Genomic DNA, 16,536 nt, shown 5'->3' with positions numbered 1-16,536 from the left:
CACTTTTTCAAATGTTGTTAGCACCAAAAGTGTAAAGAAGTTTGCTGGATATTTCACGTGCTTCTTCGTTGCACAGGTAATGAATTTACTTGGTGGTATTTCGCCAGTTTTCGTTGATCAGTTTTGGACTTCCCAGCCGAAAAAAGGAAGTTTAAAATCAAGTGCACTGTCCCAGCCATTATCATTTTTCCTTCTGGACTCATCAACAGCTTTGAATCAACAGTCATACCTGCATGCGAGGATGGTTAATAATTTGATAATTCCAGATTACAACAGATATTTTATCGTGTTTCCTGTTGTCTTTATGCAGGTGTCAATAAGGATAACCGTAACAATTGTAAATTGAGATTAGTGATAATCTATCACAGACAGAGTTCATGGGTATTTAGCAGAATGAAGAAACTCGTAGCTATTTATAAGTTGAAGGCTTCCTTTATATGAGTTTCGTGTCAGTTTACAGCGTTAGTGTCAAGATGGGGCATATTCACTAATTCAATGAGACTATACCTACAAAAAATATAACCAGAAGAAGAAGATAAAGAATAAAGAAAAAAAAAAAGAAGAAGAAAAACCAGAAGAAAATTTGTGCATAGTACATTTACCAACATGCGGTCTGGCTAGATGACTTTCGCAAGAGACCAAAGCAGGGAGTAAAGAGGTCGTGTGACATAGTTAAGACAATCAAGTACAAACACAAAATTAAGACACATACAGGCATCAGATAACATCGAACACGAAGGATCAGAGAGACAGAGAAGTGTGTGGAGGGGTGAGAAAAGCAGGATACACGAGTTACAATAGGTGTTGCTGAAAGAGTTATGTTTTTAGTCTAGATTGGAAGCCATGTACCGACTTTTCTTTGGGTAGAAACAGAAGCAGACCATTTCAAATACTAAGGCTAGAGAAGGAGAAAGAGCGACGCCGAATGTCTCCAAGCACGCGCTGCATATTATGATTAAAACTTACATTAACACTTAACATGCATGGATAAAGGTGTATAAGCTATGAACAGGTAATAGCACAAGATTGTTTTTTAATTGCTGCTTTCATAAATTTTAGCATACTTCTCAGTTTGGTATAGGTGAATGATAACATTGTTATCATCAAAGACAAAACCATTAAGTTCATTACAAACTAAAACCATAATAAACAGGTAAAAGACACGAAGAAATGAAAGTAGTGCGACTAGTAATATGTTAAGCATATTAACAATTCAAAAAATGTAAATAAAGCTTATAAACATATCTTTATAAAAACAATCTTTACATACATATAAGAAGTAGTGTCTCATTTTTTATCAGTTGCAAGCTGTTACCTGGAGCACACGTTGCCTACATTAACATTTCACTGACTTGACTTCGTGTTATGACGTTTTTATTAATATTTATTTTTATTAAATGTGTCAGATTAAACATATTGAAGACAAAAATGACAAATATCAATGCATCTAGCTGAATGTATTTTATATATACAGAACAACTCTAGAGCTTTTAACAAAACACAGAGATATAAAGTTCACATAGAAACACGTACAAAACTACTATATGTACTTGATAATACAACTTTAAATTCCTGCATTCTACTAGGTTAATTTACAAATATTTACATTAACCCTGTGCTTATCAAAATAAGTGTTGTCTTGTTTAACAAACTTGTTAAAGTGCTGGTGACCTCTGTGGCCATCCACTCCTGAGGGAGTCTGCTGGCATTTTCTTCATTAGAATTTTGCTGTGGATTCCTGCTCTTGATTCATTTCTGAGCTTTTATCCAGAATTAAAGATAAGTCATTGGACGTCCCACAGCGTTCATTCGGCTAAACAAAATAGTTTTGGTGAGTGGTGTTGAAGCTGATTTCTTCGAGGCATTTGCTGTTTCTTGATCCACTGTTTCTTGATCCACTGTTTCTTGATCCACTGTTTCTTTATCAACTGTTTCTTGATCCACTGTTTCTTGATCCACTGTCTCTTGATCCACATTTTCATAGAAGTCAGCATCTTCAGAAGATTGTCGACAGTCTGACATTGAAGCTGCACTTATTTTAGCAGTAGTTTCATCCGTGTGGTGAGCTTGGTCAGCCTGGTCATTGACTTCCGAGGTTGTTTCTGACCCTTTTAAAATTTGTAAAAAAAAATAATATTATTTTAAGAACGTTTAATATTATTTTAAGATTTTTCTAAAAAAGAATATTCTATTTCATCTCATTAAAGTGAAGAAACATCTCAAATTAAGCAAATTCACAAAAACAACACATTGTTCATAAAGAGTTTTGACCGTCGTACTACTAAAACAAACATTCTTTACACAAACTAAAAGTTTCAGCAGACGACTAACCTTACCATTATTAGCACCGATGATGAAAAAATTACACTGTTTAAAACTGTAATCCAGTTTGAGATTTTTTAAAGATTTCACAAAAGTGCTTTTATTGCTCAGCGCAAACCTTGTGTAGATGTATTTCAGTAATACCACTTTTACTAAATATTTGCCACGAAACAGTACTGGGCAAAGTGTGGACTTAAAGAAAGACAAACTGTTATTTACCTTTTCGACGCTTTAGGTAAACAGCAATACCAACGAAAAAGGACAAAATCCCAAGCATACCAAGTCCACCTCCTACTATCAGGAATATTTTTGTTAGAATAATCTGAGGGAAATAAAACACATGTTTGTAAAGGCCCACGTAAATTGATATTAAACCTTAATCTCTAACTCAGAACCTTTAGCTATAAATGTTCTAAACAAATTTGTTTTGTTATTGGCTCGATTCAATGAATAATTCCCTTCATATCCAAATATGTTTCTAGATGTTGTGTTATGTGTATAATAAACACTTAGAAGACGTTATGTAAACACTACACAATCTTGGTGGTTACAGTTGTTTCAATGTTTGTGATATTTTTAGATTGTTTTTGATATACTGAGACATAACCAAAACAATGTAGGTTTATTAACAGTATGTGTTTAGCTTTATATATGTAAATGTTTTATTTGAATAAAAGTAATCAAGAATATGATTATTCGTTTAATAAATAATTCAACAAACCTTCAACAGTAAAGCCCCCTGAAGAGTAAACTGCAATGCAAGTGACCTCTGACCTCCTTTCTTCAAAAGCAGTTCTGCATACGCTGGCACCGTTTATAAGAGACTCAGATTGACAGGGGACACTCCAGATGTACCGGACTTCTGGGAAATAACTGGAAGCATTGCACGTGAAATTGCCAAACTTCACGCCATTTTCTTCCCAGAAAAAATTTTATGATTTTCTCATCGTCTGTACCATCTGTATTGACACAAACAGATATCTTGACTTAGTGATTTTTGTGCATTACAGTAGGTGTTTTCTTAGGGTGAGAATTATCATCAGGAGGAGTTGAAACATTATGTTAGCGGGATGAAGTTGAAAACATATATTCAGAAACAAAGAATATTTCAGGTATAAAATACCATAATATGTACAACTCAAACAGCATTTAACTCTAATCTTTACCCTCATGAATGTGACTGGTAAAGCCATAGCCATTGTCAACACCATGCACATCGAGGGTCTCAACTGCCTGTATTATTGTACCCTTGTCATGTCTGACAATTATTATGAGTTAAAAAAATAAACACGATTTCCATGCAGAATAAAACGCAGATGGAAAAGAAACGAGCTAATCATTGGCCATCATACTTTGGTAAAGTTTATCAACTCACTTATAATCATATTGTAGGAATAAGGATTGGTAGGTTGTGGCTCGCTAAAGATGTAGTATCTGTATTTTCCTTCCTTCGGTAAAGATGAACGGAATGAACATATCCCAGTGTATTGGTCTCCATTGTTTTGCTTCTTTAATGTTTTGGGCAAGACATCTTTACTACGTTCCTGAAAATAAGACAGGGTTATTTCATCGCTGAAAAGTGTGCATAATTTCAGATAATTAACTTAACTAGTGTCTGATATTAGAAATAAATTAATATGTGTTAAAAGTGTAGTTTTTAATACTTTTAATATTTTGATTTTATTGTACTACATGGTTTTAAATGTGAATGTGTTTTACATTAATGCTTTTATTTAGTCCACTCTATATGAGTAGTGTAATAAAGCAGCTACCAAACTAATGTAGTCCTTTTTTTCTCGGATGTATATTTTAAACAAAATGTGTCGATGGTACCTTAACTGTGGTTAGTCAACTGTGATAAAGTAACAACACATATTTTCCATGATTACTTTTCTGTAAAATTCAATCTCTAGTAACAGTTAGTATCCATACATAATTTGCTTCTAAGACATCGTCTTTTATTTGTCTGCTCAAAAAAAATTTAAATACTACAATGAAATCAGAAATCATTAACAACACAGATCATGTGTGATAGGATACATTCTTGAAGACCGAGTAATGTCTGTACACTTGTGAAAAAAATTTATACGACAATACTTACCTGCTCACGAATCCAGTAACACTGATACCCATGAAAGGTACTCGACACAAAGCAGGATCCGCTTATAAACCAACTTGATACGTTGATAGTCACGTGACAGTTGCTGAGCACAGAAGTGTTGTCTGAACGCAAACATGAATTACATTATTATTAAATAGTGTTCAAAACTATTTATATAAAAAGGTCTATAGGAACTGCACAAAGGTCAGTACATGGCTGGCACAACTATAACCATCGGTGTAACAAAACATGCGAGAAAGAGAAGGGAACAAAATTACGGATCTCTCCTCAAAATTGATACCTAGCCCCAGTCCTAAGTATAACCTAACCTCAGACAATAATACCAACCCTAGCAAAAACCCTAAACCACTTAGACTTAATAAATAATTCTTTGAAACGTCAGTTGATGAATTACTTTACTTTGCTTAATTAATTTGTTTAATTACTTTCATGGCTTTGCTTATTTGGTCGTAGGCCTCGACGGTAGAGATACACTACATTCGTTTGTGGACAGCTAATTAACATTACAGCATGTAAACATATAAATATACATATGGTACTGATTTTTATCAGCGAAACATAGGTGATATTCAGCGCCATATTGTAATTAACCGATTGTGTTCATTATAGAGATACAATGTACAAGATACAATATACAATACAAGATACAATATTAACCGAAAAATAATGATCATTTTTGATAATACATGTCTGAATTGCGGACATTTAATTCATGCATGTAGGAGTCTCATTCGTACAGAAAATGACTTACTGTAACAAATTTATTTTAGGTTGATGTCAGTCATTGTTTTTATGAAGTATGATTGGTAATATGTATTAAACATTTAAAAAAAAGACTAACCTGAATATTCTCCGTGTATTATAACAGAGAAACTTAGGAGAGCAATTGAAATTATCTGAAAGTGTCGCTTCCACATTTTGATGGCAGTGTGAACTCCATCCAACAAGGCTGTAGGACTGACAGGTTTGTAAGAAGGATAAACCAGGGTTTAAGTACGTGAGGTGCTTTCCATCTCTAAAACACTCACACACACAACTCTACACACACACAATCTACACACAACTCTTTGTCTCTGGATTCTCACGTATACACAGGCTTACCACTCGCTATTCACGTGCAGTCTCCAAGTGTCTAGGAAGAGGGAAGAAATCCTCAATTATTTCCTTTTAGAAATGTCAGTAAACACAGACAAGTTCTTCTTGTTGATTTTGTCTTGAATTTTTTTTTTAATCCTTAGGCACACACTGGCTTAATTGTTCAAGAAGCTAGTCAAGCTTTTTTCCACTTTAATTGCAAGAAAAACTGTACCATTGATTAAAAAATTACTGGTAGTTTATAAGTCTGTGTGTGTTTGTATTTGTGTTTGTGTTTGTGTTGTGTGTGTGTGTGTGTGTGTGTGTGTGTGTGGTGTGTGTGTTGTGTGTGTGTGTGTGTGAGTGTGTGTGTGTCTTTCAAAATCTCTCGTACCACCAATAACCCTTGACCCATTGAAAATCAGGCGTTATTTCGTGTAAGAGTACTTATATGAGGGAAATATATAGATGCTTACACGGGTCGTACAAATAAATCCTTTCTAAACGGATTTACTTTGGTTTCGATAGATGTAAAGCGAAATGTTCTGTAAATTGAAAACAGTCTTCCTGACTTCCACTATCACAAGTTTGTTATTGAGAGTATTTATTCATTTTGCATAAAGCTTGAGTACAGTTTTTGCTCAAAGATGAAAATACGTGTCTGGCCTTTATCTTCAATGTAACCTTTTCTTCTGTCTTTAACACAGACATGATCTTATTATTGTGAATGCATCAATGCAAGTATATATATTATTAACAAACACATGTGTTACCGTTAGTATTTTATCTACCACAACTCGATTACACGATTGCCATCAGCTTAGATGTATTTTAGGATTGTTAACGGGGACATTAACTGGGAGATAAATGTGTTCAGAAAGTCATAAACTATCTTAATTACACATTTTTGCACTAAATTAGGGGCTGTGTATGTCTTAAAAAATACAACAATTCGTGGTATAAGGGTGCGCCACCGCAGATTAGCCTATACCGCGGCTTCTTTCATAGGTGGCCATAGCGTAGATATATATATGTACTTCCACTTCAGGGAGATAACTGCCGTAACTCATTTTTAGTCAGATTACTTTGGATGCTCCCTGTCCTAGCCTTAACAGTCAAGAAATCGTTTGCCATTGTTACTGGAAGAGGGTGCGCGAGTAAGCTTCTTAGTGTCAAAGTGCAAAGCAGAAGAACTCGCAAAAAAAACTAGGCCACCATGATTTCCCAGCTACGAAGGGTTGGTTGTCTCGGTGGAAATCTCGACATGACTTAGACTTCAAAAAAGCACATGGCGAGAGAGAATGTACTAAAGAATAGACATAAACCAGATTTCCTGAGCTTTCTGCGAAATTTCCAGCAGATGACATCTACAATGCTTATAAAAGCGGGCTCCATTGTCCACACCGGACGGTTCCTTGCGTTACAAACACGTTGCGCACACTGGCTCCACAAACGCCATGGATCGTGTAACTGTCGTGTGTTAATAAAAAATGTTAGAAACAGACAAGAGAAAGCTATTAATTATGGAGAACATAGCCCATCCTCGCTGCTTTAAAGGACTCAAAATTGAAAGTTGTTGTTTATCATGCAAACGGAGATGCATGGATTACCTCTGAACTTTTAAAAGAAATGCAGGATTGGGACAGAGAGCTAGAATGCAAGTCAAGAAAATTGTTGCTGTTTTGACATTTGGGTAGACGTCCTCGTTTGGATTTATAGAAAAACACCCAACTGAAATTTAACTTCTCGGGATCACAGCTTTGGTGCAGCCAATGGATATAAACATCATAAACAATGCAAAGACATTCTATCGTGCAAGGTTGGTTAACAAGAACAACTAGGGATTCTCGACAGCAAGAAACGGAAACACAGCTTTTATTTAATAGTACCTTGTACCGAGTCTCTTAAAAAAATTCCGAGAATTCCCAGTGCGATCAGCTGCTTAACATGCTAAACACTTTTCGTAACTTTTGGCAACAATCTTAAATTGTTACACTCAAACTGACAAAACATAAATAATAATAAATTCGTTTCCGTTGTGTCAATGCCTTTCTTACTGACTGATGGCTTTAGGAATAAGAAAGGCAATAAACAAATCTAGTGGATACAGTTTTGGAAATAATTCAATCAATAAATCATTCAAGCAACGCAAGTTATTTTAAAAATTAAAAGATTTCGATTTTACGAGGGAGGGGAATTTCGCAAGAAGGCTAAAAACTCTGAAATAAACAAATGTTACTATTTTCCTATAGTGTCATATGGTAAAACATCAAAATAATATACTCGTGTCACAAATATCTACAGAACTACATTCTTTTCTGCAGTTTTGTTTGTTTTTGTTTTACCTCAAGTTTAAACGGGTGGACAATATGCGTCCAAAGACATACCTCAGCTGTTAAGTCTTACAGAGTTTACATGGCTTATATCAGATAAATATGTCATCATTGCCTTTCCCTTTCTCATATCTTCTTGTCTTTCTATCGTTGTTTCTCCCCTCTCTTCCCTCTTGAGATGGACCTAGGGTCTAATAAAAAATAGTTTGAGATAGAGTTTTACCTTGAATACGTACTCACAGTAGCCATTTGAGAGATGAGTATTGTAAGATATTAAAGGAAGGACCCTTTGTTCTCAAGTGGTTATGTTAGTGTTTTCCACACGAGAAATCAACCATATATTTTATCTGTTGTTTCCATTATGTGTACTGTTGGTATGCCACCAGTGATACACAAACTACAGTATTTTGGTTTTTAAGGCTGCACAATGTTGTTTATGTACATTTGCGGGAAATAGTAGCTAGCTACTCAAAAGAAAGCTCATATACTGTCCAAATGACTTATCTCCTTTCACTCAACTATATACTTCAGTCCAAATACTTCTCTTTGAGGGATAACCAAATGTATACGTTGCAGGGTCAATTGTTTATCTCCCTTTAATGGTGGGCGCAAACATTTAGTGAATAAAGAAGTCTGGAGACTGAAGTTTCTTTTTTTTTATGACCATGCATGCAGCGAGCCTGGTCTGGAGAGAGTACAAATGTTTTATCTTCAATTATGTCGACAGACACTCTGTGTGGACCTTATATTTCAGCTGCTGCGAACCTTTTAAATGATTCCTGTGAAGTGTGAGCTAATGAGACAGATAGTGTTGACAAGTTAACAAAGCTGTGTTTGTTTGATTAAACTTCGCTGGAACCATTCCACTGCATGCCACAGATACTTGTTCTAACATGAACATGAATAATTTGCCTTCGATGATGGTCTTCAAACAAAATAATCAACAAGAGCATCCAGTCAAAGTACAGAACAAGTGATAACCGTAACTGAGGTTAAGGCAAGGGGAAAACTAAGACATTCTTTGAAACAAATACTATTTCTAAGAATATAATTTCGCGGAGTTAGAGGGATTGAAAGAAATAAAGATACAGAGGCAGATAGGCAGTAGAAAGATGAACAGACCGATAGAGAAAAATATCTTGCTGTCGTCGGAAAACTTTTGGTTTCAATGAGAGACATGCGCACCTTTCTCAATGTGCTCCATCGAGCATTATATGAAGTACAGCAGGACCAAGAAAAGTAATAATCTAAAGTATGCCCTCTGTTGTTCTGATGATAACAGGAACTAAAACCCCGTAATTTCAGTGTCGTGACAATCATTATCTTTCTTCCTGCTTCTTGTGTCAACAGTTCTGTGTTTTAAAGTTGATAATAAAGGCTCGAGATATGGCCGAGTTGCATTCATTACAAGCTCAAATGTCTTCCTGTACTTCTTTTTAACCGAACAATTATCGTCAACTGTTTGACAAGGTTGTTAAGGAATATCGCAGAGGAAACCAATTGTGTAAGGGCGAATGCTTTTTACATTAAAACCTAAATTAATATTCTGGTTCATTTGAGACATTCGGATGCTGTTGTTCAAAGTATGTAACTATGGTTAGCGAATAATAAAGTGTTTAAGATCTATCAAACCTTACTTGTCGCTTTTTAAATCTCGTCGCGGAATTTTTTAAAAATTTAATCAGGCAGGTGGTTGCAGGGGAAAAGGGTCGGCGTCGTCACTGATGGTGCCCTAGAATGTAGATATTGAGACAGTCGGGGCTTGCAAAATTGTATACTTGAGATTTGAATTGAAAACTCCGCCTGATGCTCTAGTGCATTTCAAGAAAAATAACAAAAGTTTCCCAAGGCGTTATCAAGGAAGTTGAGCATTTAGCATGAGCACATGTTTAAAAACAAACACACACATGTGTTTGACAGAGATTACATTTTTTAAAAATGTTTAAATTGTCATCTAATTTTTTAAATGCCTGGCTGTTTTTCCCCTTATCACCACTCTCACGGTTAAGTTTCCTGTGAAAGAGATGACTCAACCTGGGAAATTTCTCAACTATTGCACAGACTGCTAAGGTGGTGTTATCTTTTTTAAACTGCCATAATGATAAATGACTACTCGACTGTTTGTTGTCCCGTGGTGCCTATAACAACAGCCCCCTTTCCAGTGCCATTCTATAAAAATAGGTATTACAACGAATACATTACAATTTATTTGTAAAGGGATAGTTAGAGAACGATATCCCTTCCGCAAACGTACTAGTACTATTCTGTATGTAAAAGTAAAAAGCGGCTTGTTCGTTTTCCTACGTCGTCAACACAAAGGATTACACATACATACAGTAAAGAAACAGAATGAATATACTCACCATGCACGCAACAATGTTCTTGAAACTATATTTTTTAATAATTTACATTTACTTTACAAATATACATCGATTTCATCGTCACATTCCCGTTTTATTACAAGATTTACAGAAAAAAAGGAAGAAAAGCAAATGGAAAAACCACAATGCAAAATAAGACTGTAAAAGGGCTTTATATAAACCTAATGTTTTCGAAATGGATTACTAAAACATGATAAAAGGCTGATTATCCCAAGAGATATTTAATTACTTTCATTTACTTATATAAATATAATTTCCATAGCTTATTGCTTTTAATTTAAAAGAAACGCAAAGAAAGTCTAACAATACAAATATAGCAAAATCCAATACACCTTATAATACCGAGGCTTCGATAGGATCATAACAAACAGAATACTTTAACCTTTATACAAAGGATTTATATATAAATATATATTTCAATAATGTTGAGCCATTAACAAAAAAATTGAAATATTGTGTTTATATTGTCATTTTTTCATATAATTTTACTTAATGCGTCTTTCCGATACACTAAAAGATTTATGGATATATTTTTAAATATTTACTTTTTTGTACACGATGACTACAGTTATACCGTCGACAATCAGTCGCATTTTAAAGAAACATAAATCATTAGTGTCTGTAAAGGCGATTACATTTTGTAAGTCCACTTTGAGCAGTCAAGAGACTTGCATCCTTCTTATTTCCGCCATCCGAGTTCTTACTGTCATTTTTTCGACCCTTTATTTACTTTACATCTGGATACAGCTTAAAGTTTGATTTGCACTGGGCTTGAGCTTGACTCTGAGATTGGCTTTTGCTTGTTGACTTCAGAATACACGTCTCCTGACAGCATTTCCTTGGGGAGTGTTTCATCAATGTGGTCATCAGAGGGCAGAGCAGTGTTCGTAGTCTCAAGAGGACCGTTGTCTTTAGAGTCTCTCTCACTGGAGAGTTGAGCTTGACCACTGCTGACGGGTGGTTTTCCAGATTTATCAGGAACAGCGTACAGTTCATCAGCAACTTTAGCAGGGACGTCCATGTTCTTCCCCAAAAGTGGTTTTGCATGATCTGTATGAATATTGCTTTTCTTTGGCTTGTCAACAACAGAATAAACGTCCGCTGCTGGTGTAGTAGTAGCAGATGGATGGATGTCAGCACTTGTAGAGTCCATTGCCGGTTTGTCGAGTCCTTCTTGACTAGAGAGTGTTGAGAGTGTCGTCGACGTCGTCGCATAATGATTGACTCCGTCCAAAGAACCTGTTTCTACTACCTGAGGCTGGCTGTTATCACACTGGGACTTTTGTGTATCTGCAGCTGTCGGTAACGACTCGTCTGGTGACGTTTCAGAGGTTTTGTAAACAGGATTCACGCAGTCAACAACCACTGAAAAATAAATTTCCATATTTTAATATATAACAGGGTAGCGATGCATAAGTTCAGCGCTAATATGTATGCTTTGTATACATATTTATGTATCATATATACTTTGTATACGTATTTATGCATCTGAATGCATGTATAGTTAGTGGGCAGGCAGGCAGCACGATAAGGAGGAACAGATTAATGGACTCATAGCAAGAGTTTCATAAATTCATTATTTCTGATTATTACATATGGATGCTTAACCAATATACTTTAAGTTTCCTATACCTGATCTAATTAGTAGTATATATTTTATATGTTTTCAAAGTTAACAAACAGAAACGACACTAAATTTTCTTTTCATATGTAATATTTATACTGTCGTTTAAGGAAGAGAGGCATCATCTGCGAAGACTTTGGAGGAGCTTACCAGCTTCATCCGGAGCATTGTGATCAATAGCGGGAAAGCTGGGTTTTTCTCCTGAAATTCAAAAGTAGATACTTTCATTAATATACAGAAATTTAACCTTAATTACAGCATTTTGCACGAAGTGTAATAAAGGGGATCCTTCATCCTTGAGATTCAGTCGACTAATGGACAGCCACATATATTTGCGAAACTTAATTACAAAAAAGTAAAGTAAAGCGTGAACTCTTAAATTTCTGTTTTACAAGATTTTTGAAATATATATCAGTGTGCCAAAAGCAACCGATAGTTTGTAAATAAGGAAGACATCTTACTTTGCCGTCGTTTGTACATCACAAAGACCGCAGCGACAATCAAACAGATTGCAATTATTGCCACCACGATTCCGGCGATGGCCCCTGCTGGGACACCACCATCTGAGTCTTGTTGATGAATGGATTGTGTTGACTGGTCAGAAGTAGTCTCGGATTTGTTTGAGGTCGTAGATATTTGTGTTGTGGATGGTTCTGTGATAGGTAAACTTTCTGAAGTCTTTTGCGCTGAACTGGTCTGTGGTGATGTATCACTGGTGCTTATGGGTCCTTCACTGGTGGCTGTCGATGCTTCATTTGGGATTGTAGATAAATAATTGTCTGATGTAAATGTTTCTCTGATGGTTATAGTTGGTTCTTCGCTGGTTATTACTGCTTCACTTGTTTCTGTAGATAAATTATTGCTAATTGTGGATGGTTCACTGGTGGTTGTAGATACTTCGCCGCTGGTAACGGATGTCTCCCTTGTCGTTATTGTGGATGCTTCACTGGTGGATGTGGATGCTTCACTGGTGGTTGTAGACAATTCACTGCTGGTTATGGATGTTTCCCACGTCGTTGTAGTTGATTCAGTGCTGGTAGTAGGTTCTTGACTGGTAGTTGGTGTTTCTGCGATGGAGGTGGATGTTTCTGGTAAGGGGACACATGCCCAGGTTATACTCCGATTTGTTGCATCTGTAAATACACCAATGAAAAGCAGTCATTTTAATAATAAGTTTTCTATTTACTTAAGAAGCATGTAACACATATACTGAAGACTTATTTGTCTATAGAGATTTTCTAATACTATTTAGAGTACTAAATCAAGATTAATAAACAGGGGTTAACATATAGGTCAGTATTCAAAAATGAATTGTACGCAATATATAAATTTTAAAAATACTATTATAAGTGTGGTAACATTAATGATTTCCTAGCGATAATCCTAAAGTTACATTTCATGCAGAAATCATGAAATAAAAATAACTCAGGACTAATGATCTTTCACCTACAAAAAAGACAGCATGTAATAATTTAAATTGCATTCTAATGCAAACAATATTTACGAAGAATGTAATTGTCATGATTCCTATATTCCACACTTGGATTCTATCATGTTGATGAAGATATATTTCACTTAGGAAAGTGGACTGGCGTTTACAGAAATATCGAAGTGATAATAATGATACATTATGACATAGCCCATGTCTAAGGTGTGAGACTACACTGTGAAATTAGTAAAAACGTAATAAAGCGGACTATATTGATGATAGTGATGCTGATAAGTGAAAATAATCAGGGAGTCTTTATTGAAGATGGCCTCCAAAAGAACTTGCACATACAATCCTAGTACTGTAATTTGTAAAGTATTGTGGCTTTCTATTGCTCGTTTTTTTTTAGCGTTAAAAAAATATTGGGACGAAAGGAAGGTATATCAGGGACATAAGTGTAAAATCTGTACTCAAACCTTTTTTTAAATTAAAACATAACATAATAGTACATTTAAAGAAACGATGAAAATTTTCAGTTAACGGATGGATGCGGTATCTTTACTGACTTTGTAACGTTTATAGTAAGATAGTATTACCATTATATTTAAAAAAATAGCAGAACAATATGTTATGTAAACGTTGAACATTTTTACAGTTATAGACAAAGTCGTGTTAACATATACATCAAATTGTGGAACTGGTTTAGGACTTGGAATATTTACCAAAGCGTATGTCGCCCTTCTTTCCGCTAATAATTTCGGCATACCCCACTCTCCCGACCTTCTCTTTCACCAAGCTGTCAGAAATGTTTAACAAACTGCTTTTGCTGTTTATGGTGGCGATGGCACAGTCGTCTAATCTCAGGTCACAGATCTCGGATTCGGTTAAGCATCTGGAAAGTGTTTCTGTATCATTACTGAATTGTAAAATCCACAGGACGTCGGTGACATTCTCTTTGATTTCACATTGGTATTCCCATGCATCAAGTGAATCGGTTCCTTCAACTAATAAATACACAAATGAAACATAAATTATTGTAAATATGCTGTTTTAAAACGTATGCATTTAGTATCATCTGTTAATAAAAACATTCACTGCTGTACGTATACCTAGTCATTCACATTGTGAAGAGTTTCTTCAGACATACATGTGTGCATATATAACATGAAGACTAAGTCATTGACACACGTTAATAAACACTTAAAGAAAAATAAGTTCATTTTAACATAGACATTAACAATAATTTGTTTGATAGTTTTTACTTTAACCCTGTAAGCATCAATTCAGACACACATACACACACTTTTCCAGGTTTTCGGTACGCCACCTTCCGGGTAATTTTAATGTTCCAAGCTATAGAAGACAAAAAGAAGATAACTACTGTAGTTGGTATTGCTCAATATTTGTCTCCCTTTAATCACACACTGTTGTACCGACTGCAACATTATTACTGACTCCCTCTACCTCCTGTGCATTTTCTGTTAAAAAATCTGAATTTAATGGTCACTGTTGACATGACACTTGACAAAGAAGTTTCATCTCTTCATCAATCGCTTACTACGAGCGCGTTGATGGCTTTGATCTTGACAAACTGCTCGCAGTCATGGCTAGTTCTATTAAGGCTGGATTAATCCTTGCTTACAGATGGCCCTGCACATCTCATTCACAAAGTTCAGAAAGTACAGAACAATGGTAAACGTCTTCTACTAAAAGAAAAAATATTGACCTGTCATATGTGTGTGTTTCCTGACTAAAGGTAAAGGGGATTCTTATTAACTTATACAACCGCCCCAGAAACTATTTTTCCTAACCTTTAAATATAAAACAAATACAAGTGATTCAGGTAGGCAATTAAACAAGTGTAAGTTAATGACAAAATGTTTGAAACCTATTAGAAAACAAATAAAACATTTAAAAATATGTTTACGTATAGACTGTAAGAATCAATATATTTTTATTGTTTAATGAAGCACATACTTGAGTAAAAGAACAAGTCATCTGGCTTACACCTATAACATCAATTTTCAGTTTAATTAGATATTGCACGATCTACGAAGCCGTCTAATGAAAAAAATCAGTACATAAAAATCTAACCAACATCAAGACACATCGTCGGAATGAAAATGCAAAATGATGGTTTGGATAGACTACAAACAGAACAATGGCAAAAATAAAAAATAAAAAATAATAAAATTAAGACTAACGCTAACTACAAAGCTGAACACCTATCAAATTCAACTGATATATATATAGCAAAGACACATTCGAAGCATCGATTAATGGATTTCAACCTGCAAAACATTATTTCAAATAAAGAATGCTATAAACGCCTTCAAGGAAAGCCAAAAAAGTTAGACGAAAAATATAATCCTAAAATTAAAAAAAAGAACAATTCTTACCTGCAAGAAGGCTTTCTTTAAATACTACTATAAATAAAATTGTAAAGATGCATGGCACAAGACATCCCATCTCGAAAGGGAAAGAGATTTCAGGACACTACCGCTGCTTTCGACTGAAAAACTTGTCATTTAACACACACACACATGCTGTGGTACATTATGAGAAAAGATGTGATGTAAAGGTGTTTTAAATGCTCAGTAATATCCCCAGGGCTATCTTTCTTCCTGCTTGTGCTATCTTCACGTCCTGCCTGGTTTTAGTTTTGATAATACAACTAACAGAACGAGAGGCTGTAGTAAGTACACGGTGATCAGTCGTTGCTTTTGGGAAATCATAACACATCTCGGCTGCTTAAAATAAAAGATAAAAACAATAATAGCAACCATGAAAATACTTCACAAATGTTACAAGGCCAGAGAAGTGTTTTCGTGTGGTGCACGGAATTATAATTGCACACACACAAACGAAAATACAAAAATTTACTCTCATAATTACATGCCTTCAATCATATAGTGTCTCTAATTAAATGCGGTTTTAATCATCAGGTTAATATGATGTATAGTTGTTAATATCAAAAACACTGCATCAATGTCAGATAGAACATGATCTTAATATTGTTGTCGAGCAGTATAACATTGTTTAGAAAATCTACTTTCTTGCGAATATTTGGTAACAAACATAAATGATTATAGGTGCAAGGCCTTTTAACAAGACAGGTCAGAGACTTTGGAAAAAAGATACTTTGGTGTTTTAATTACTTTAAGTTAGTAATCCACTCTTAGTTTTCTCTAACCCTAGCTAGACCAATAGATTATTATATCCTTCTATATTTTAACTTCTATTCAGATTTC

At 35.0% G+C, this 16,536-nt stretch overlaps 2 protein-coding genes and 1 long non-coding RNA gene across 4 annotated transcripts; all 3 read right to left on the bottom strand.

Annotated features, from left to right (window-relative positions):
- Nucleotides 1–285: 285 nt before the first annotated feature.
- On the bottom strand, nucleotides 286–3,594 carry LOC112568435. The gene is made up of 3 exons (XR_003100091.1): nucleotides 3,044–3,594; nucleotides 2,542–2,644; nucleotides 286–2,108 (listed from the first exon to the last, which is right to left on the bottom strand). It is a non-coding gene; the product is annotated as an uncharacterized LOC112568435 (long non-coding RNA).
- A 74-nt stretch (nucleotides 3,595–3,668) lies between these two features.
- Nucleotides 3,669–5,500, bottom strand: LOC112567551. The gene is made up of 3 exons (XM_025244246.1): nucleotides 5,286–5,500; nucleotides 4,424–4,545; nucleotides 3,669–3,866 (listed from the first exon to the last, which is right to left on the bottom strand). The coding sequence occupies exons 1-3, from the start codon at nucleotides 5,359–5,361 to the stop codon at nucleotides 3,669–3,671; spliced, it is 396 nt and encodes a 131-aa protein (XP_025100031.1). The 5' UTR covers nucleotides 5,362–5,500.
- Nucleotides 5,501–10,230: 4,730 nt separating this feature from the next.
- On the bottom strand, nucleotides 10,231–15,869 carry LOC112569238 (serine-rich adhesin for platelets-like). Of its 2 annotated transcripts, XM_025246971.1 has the most exons (6): nucleotides 15,685–15,869; nucleotides 14,008–14,289; nucleotides 12,318–12,989; nucleotides 12,007–12,057; nucleotides 11,296–11,597; nucleotides 10,231–11,262 (listed from the first exon to the last, which is right to left on the bottom strand). In XM_025246971.1, exons 1-6 carry the CDS (start codon nucleotides 15,752–15,754, stop codon nucleotides 10,981–10,983), a joined length of 1,659 nt encoding a protein of 552 aa, XP_025102756.1. In that variant the 5' UTR covers nucleotides 15,755–15,869; the 3' UTR covers nucleotides 10,231–10,980. The 2 variants fall into 2 exon arrangements, with proteins under 2 accessions (XP_025102756.1, XP_025102755.1); XM_025246970.1 differs by having other exon boundaries at nucleotides 10,231–11,597; nucleotides 15,685–15,868.
- Between the last annotated feature and the right edge of the window lie 667 nt (nucleotides 15,870–16,536).

The sequence above is a fragment of the Pomacea canaliculata genome, linkage group LG7, assembly GCF_003073045.1.
Source record: "Pomacea canaliculata isolate SZHN2017 linkage group LG7, ASM307304v1, whole genome shotgun sequence".
Lineage (NCBI taxonomy): Eukaryota > Metazoa > Mollusca > Gastropoda > Architaenioglossa > Ampullariidae > Pomacea > Pomacea canaliculata.
The sequence above is the reverse complement of the archived record's forward strand: the minus strand, read 5'-3'. Positions and strand labels throughout refer to the sequence as shown.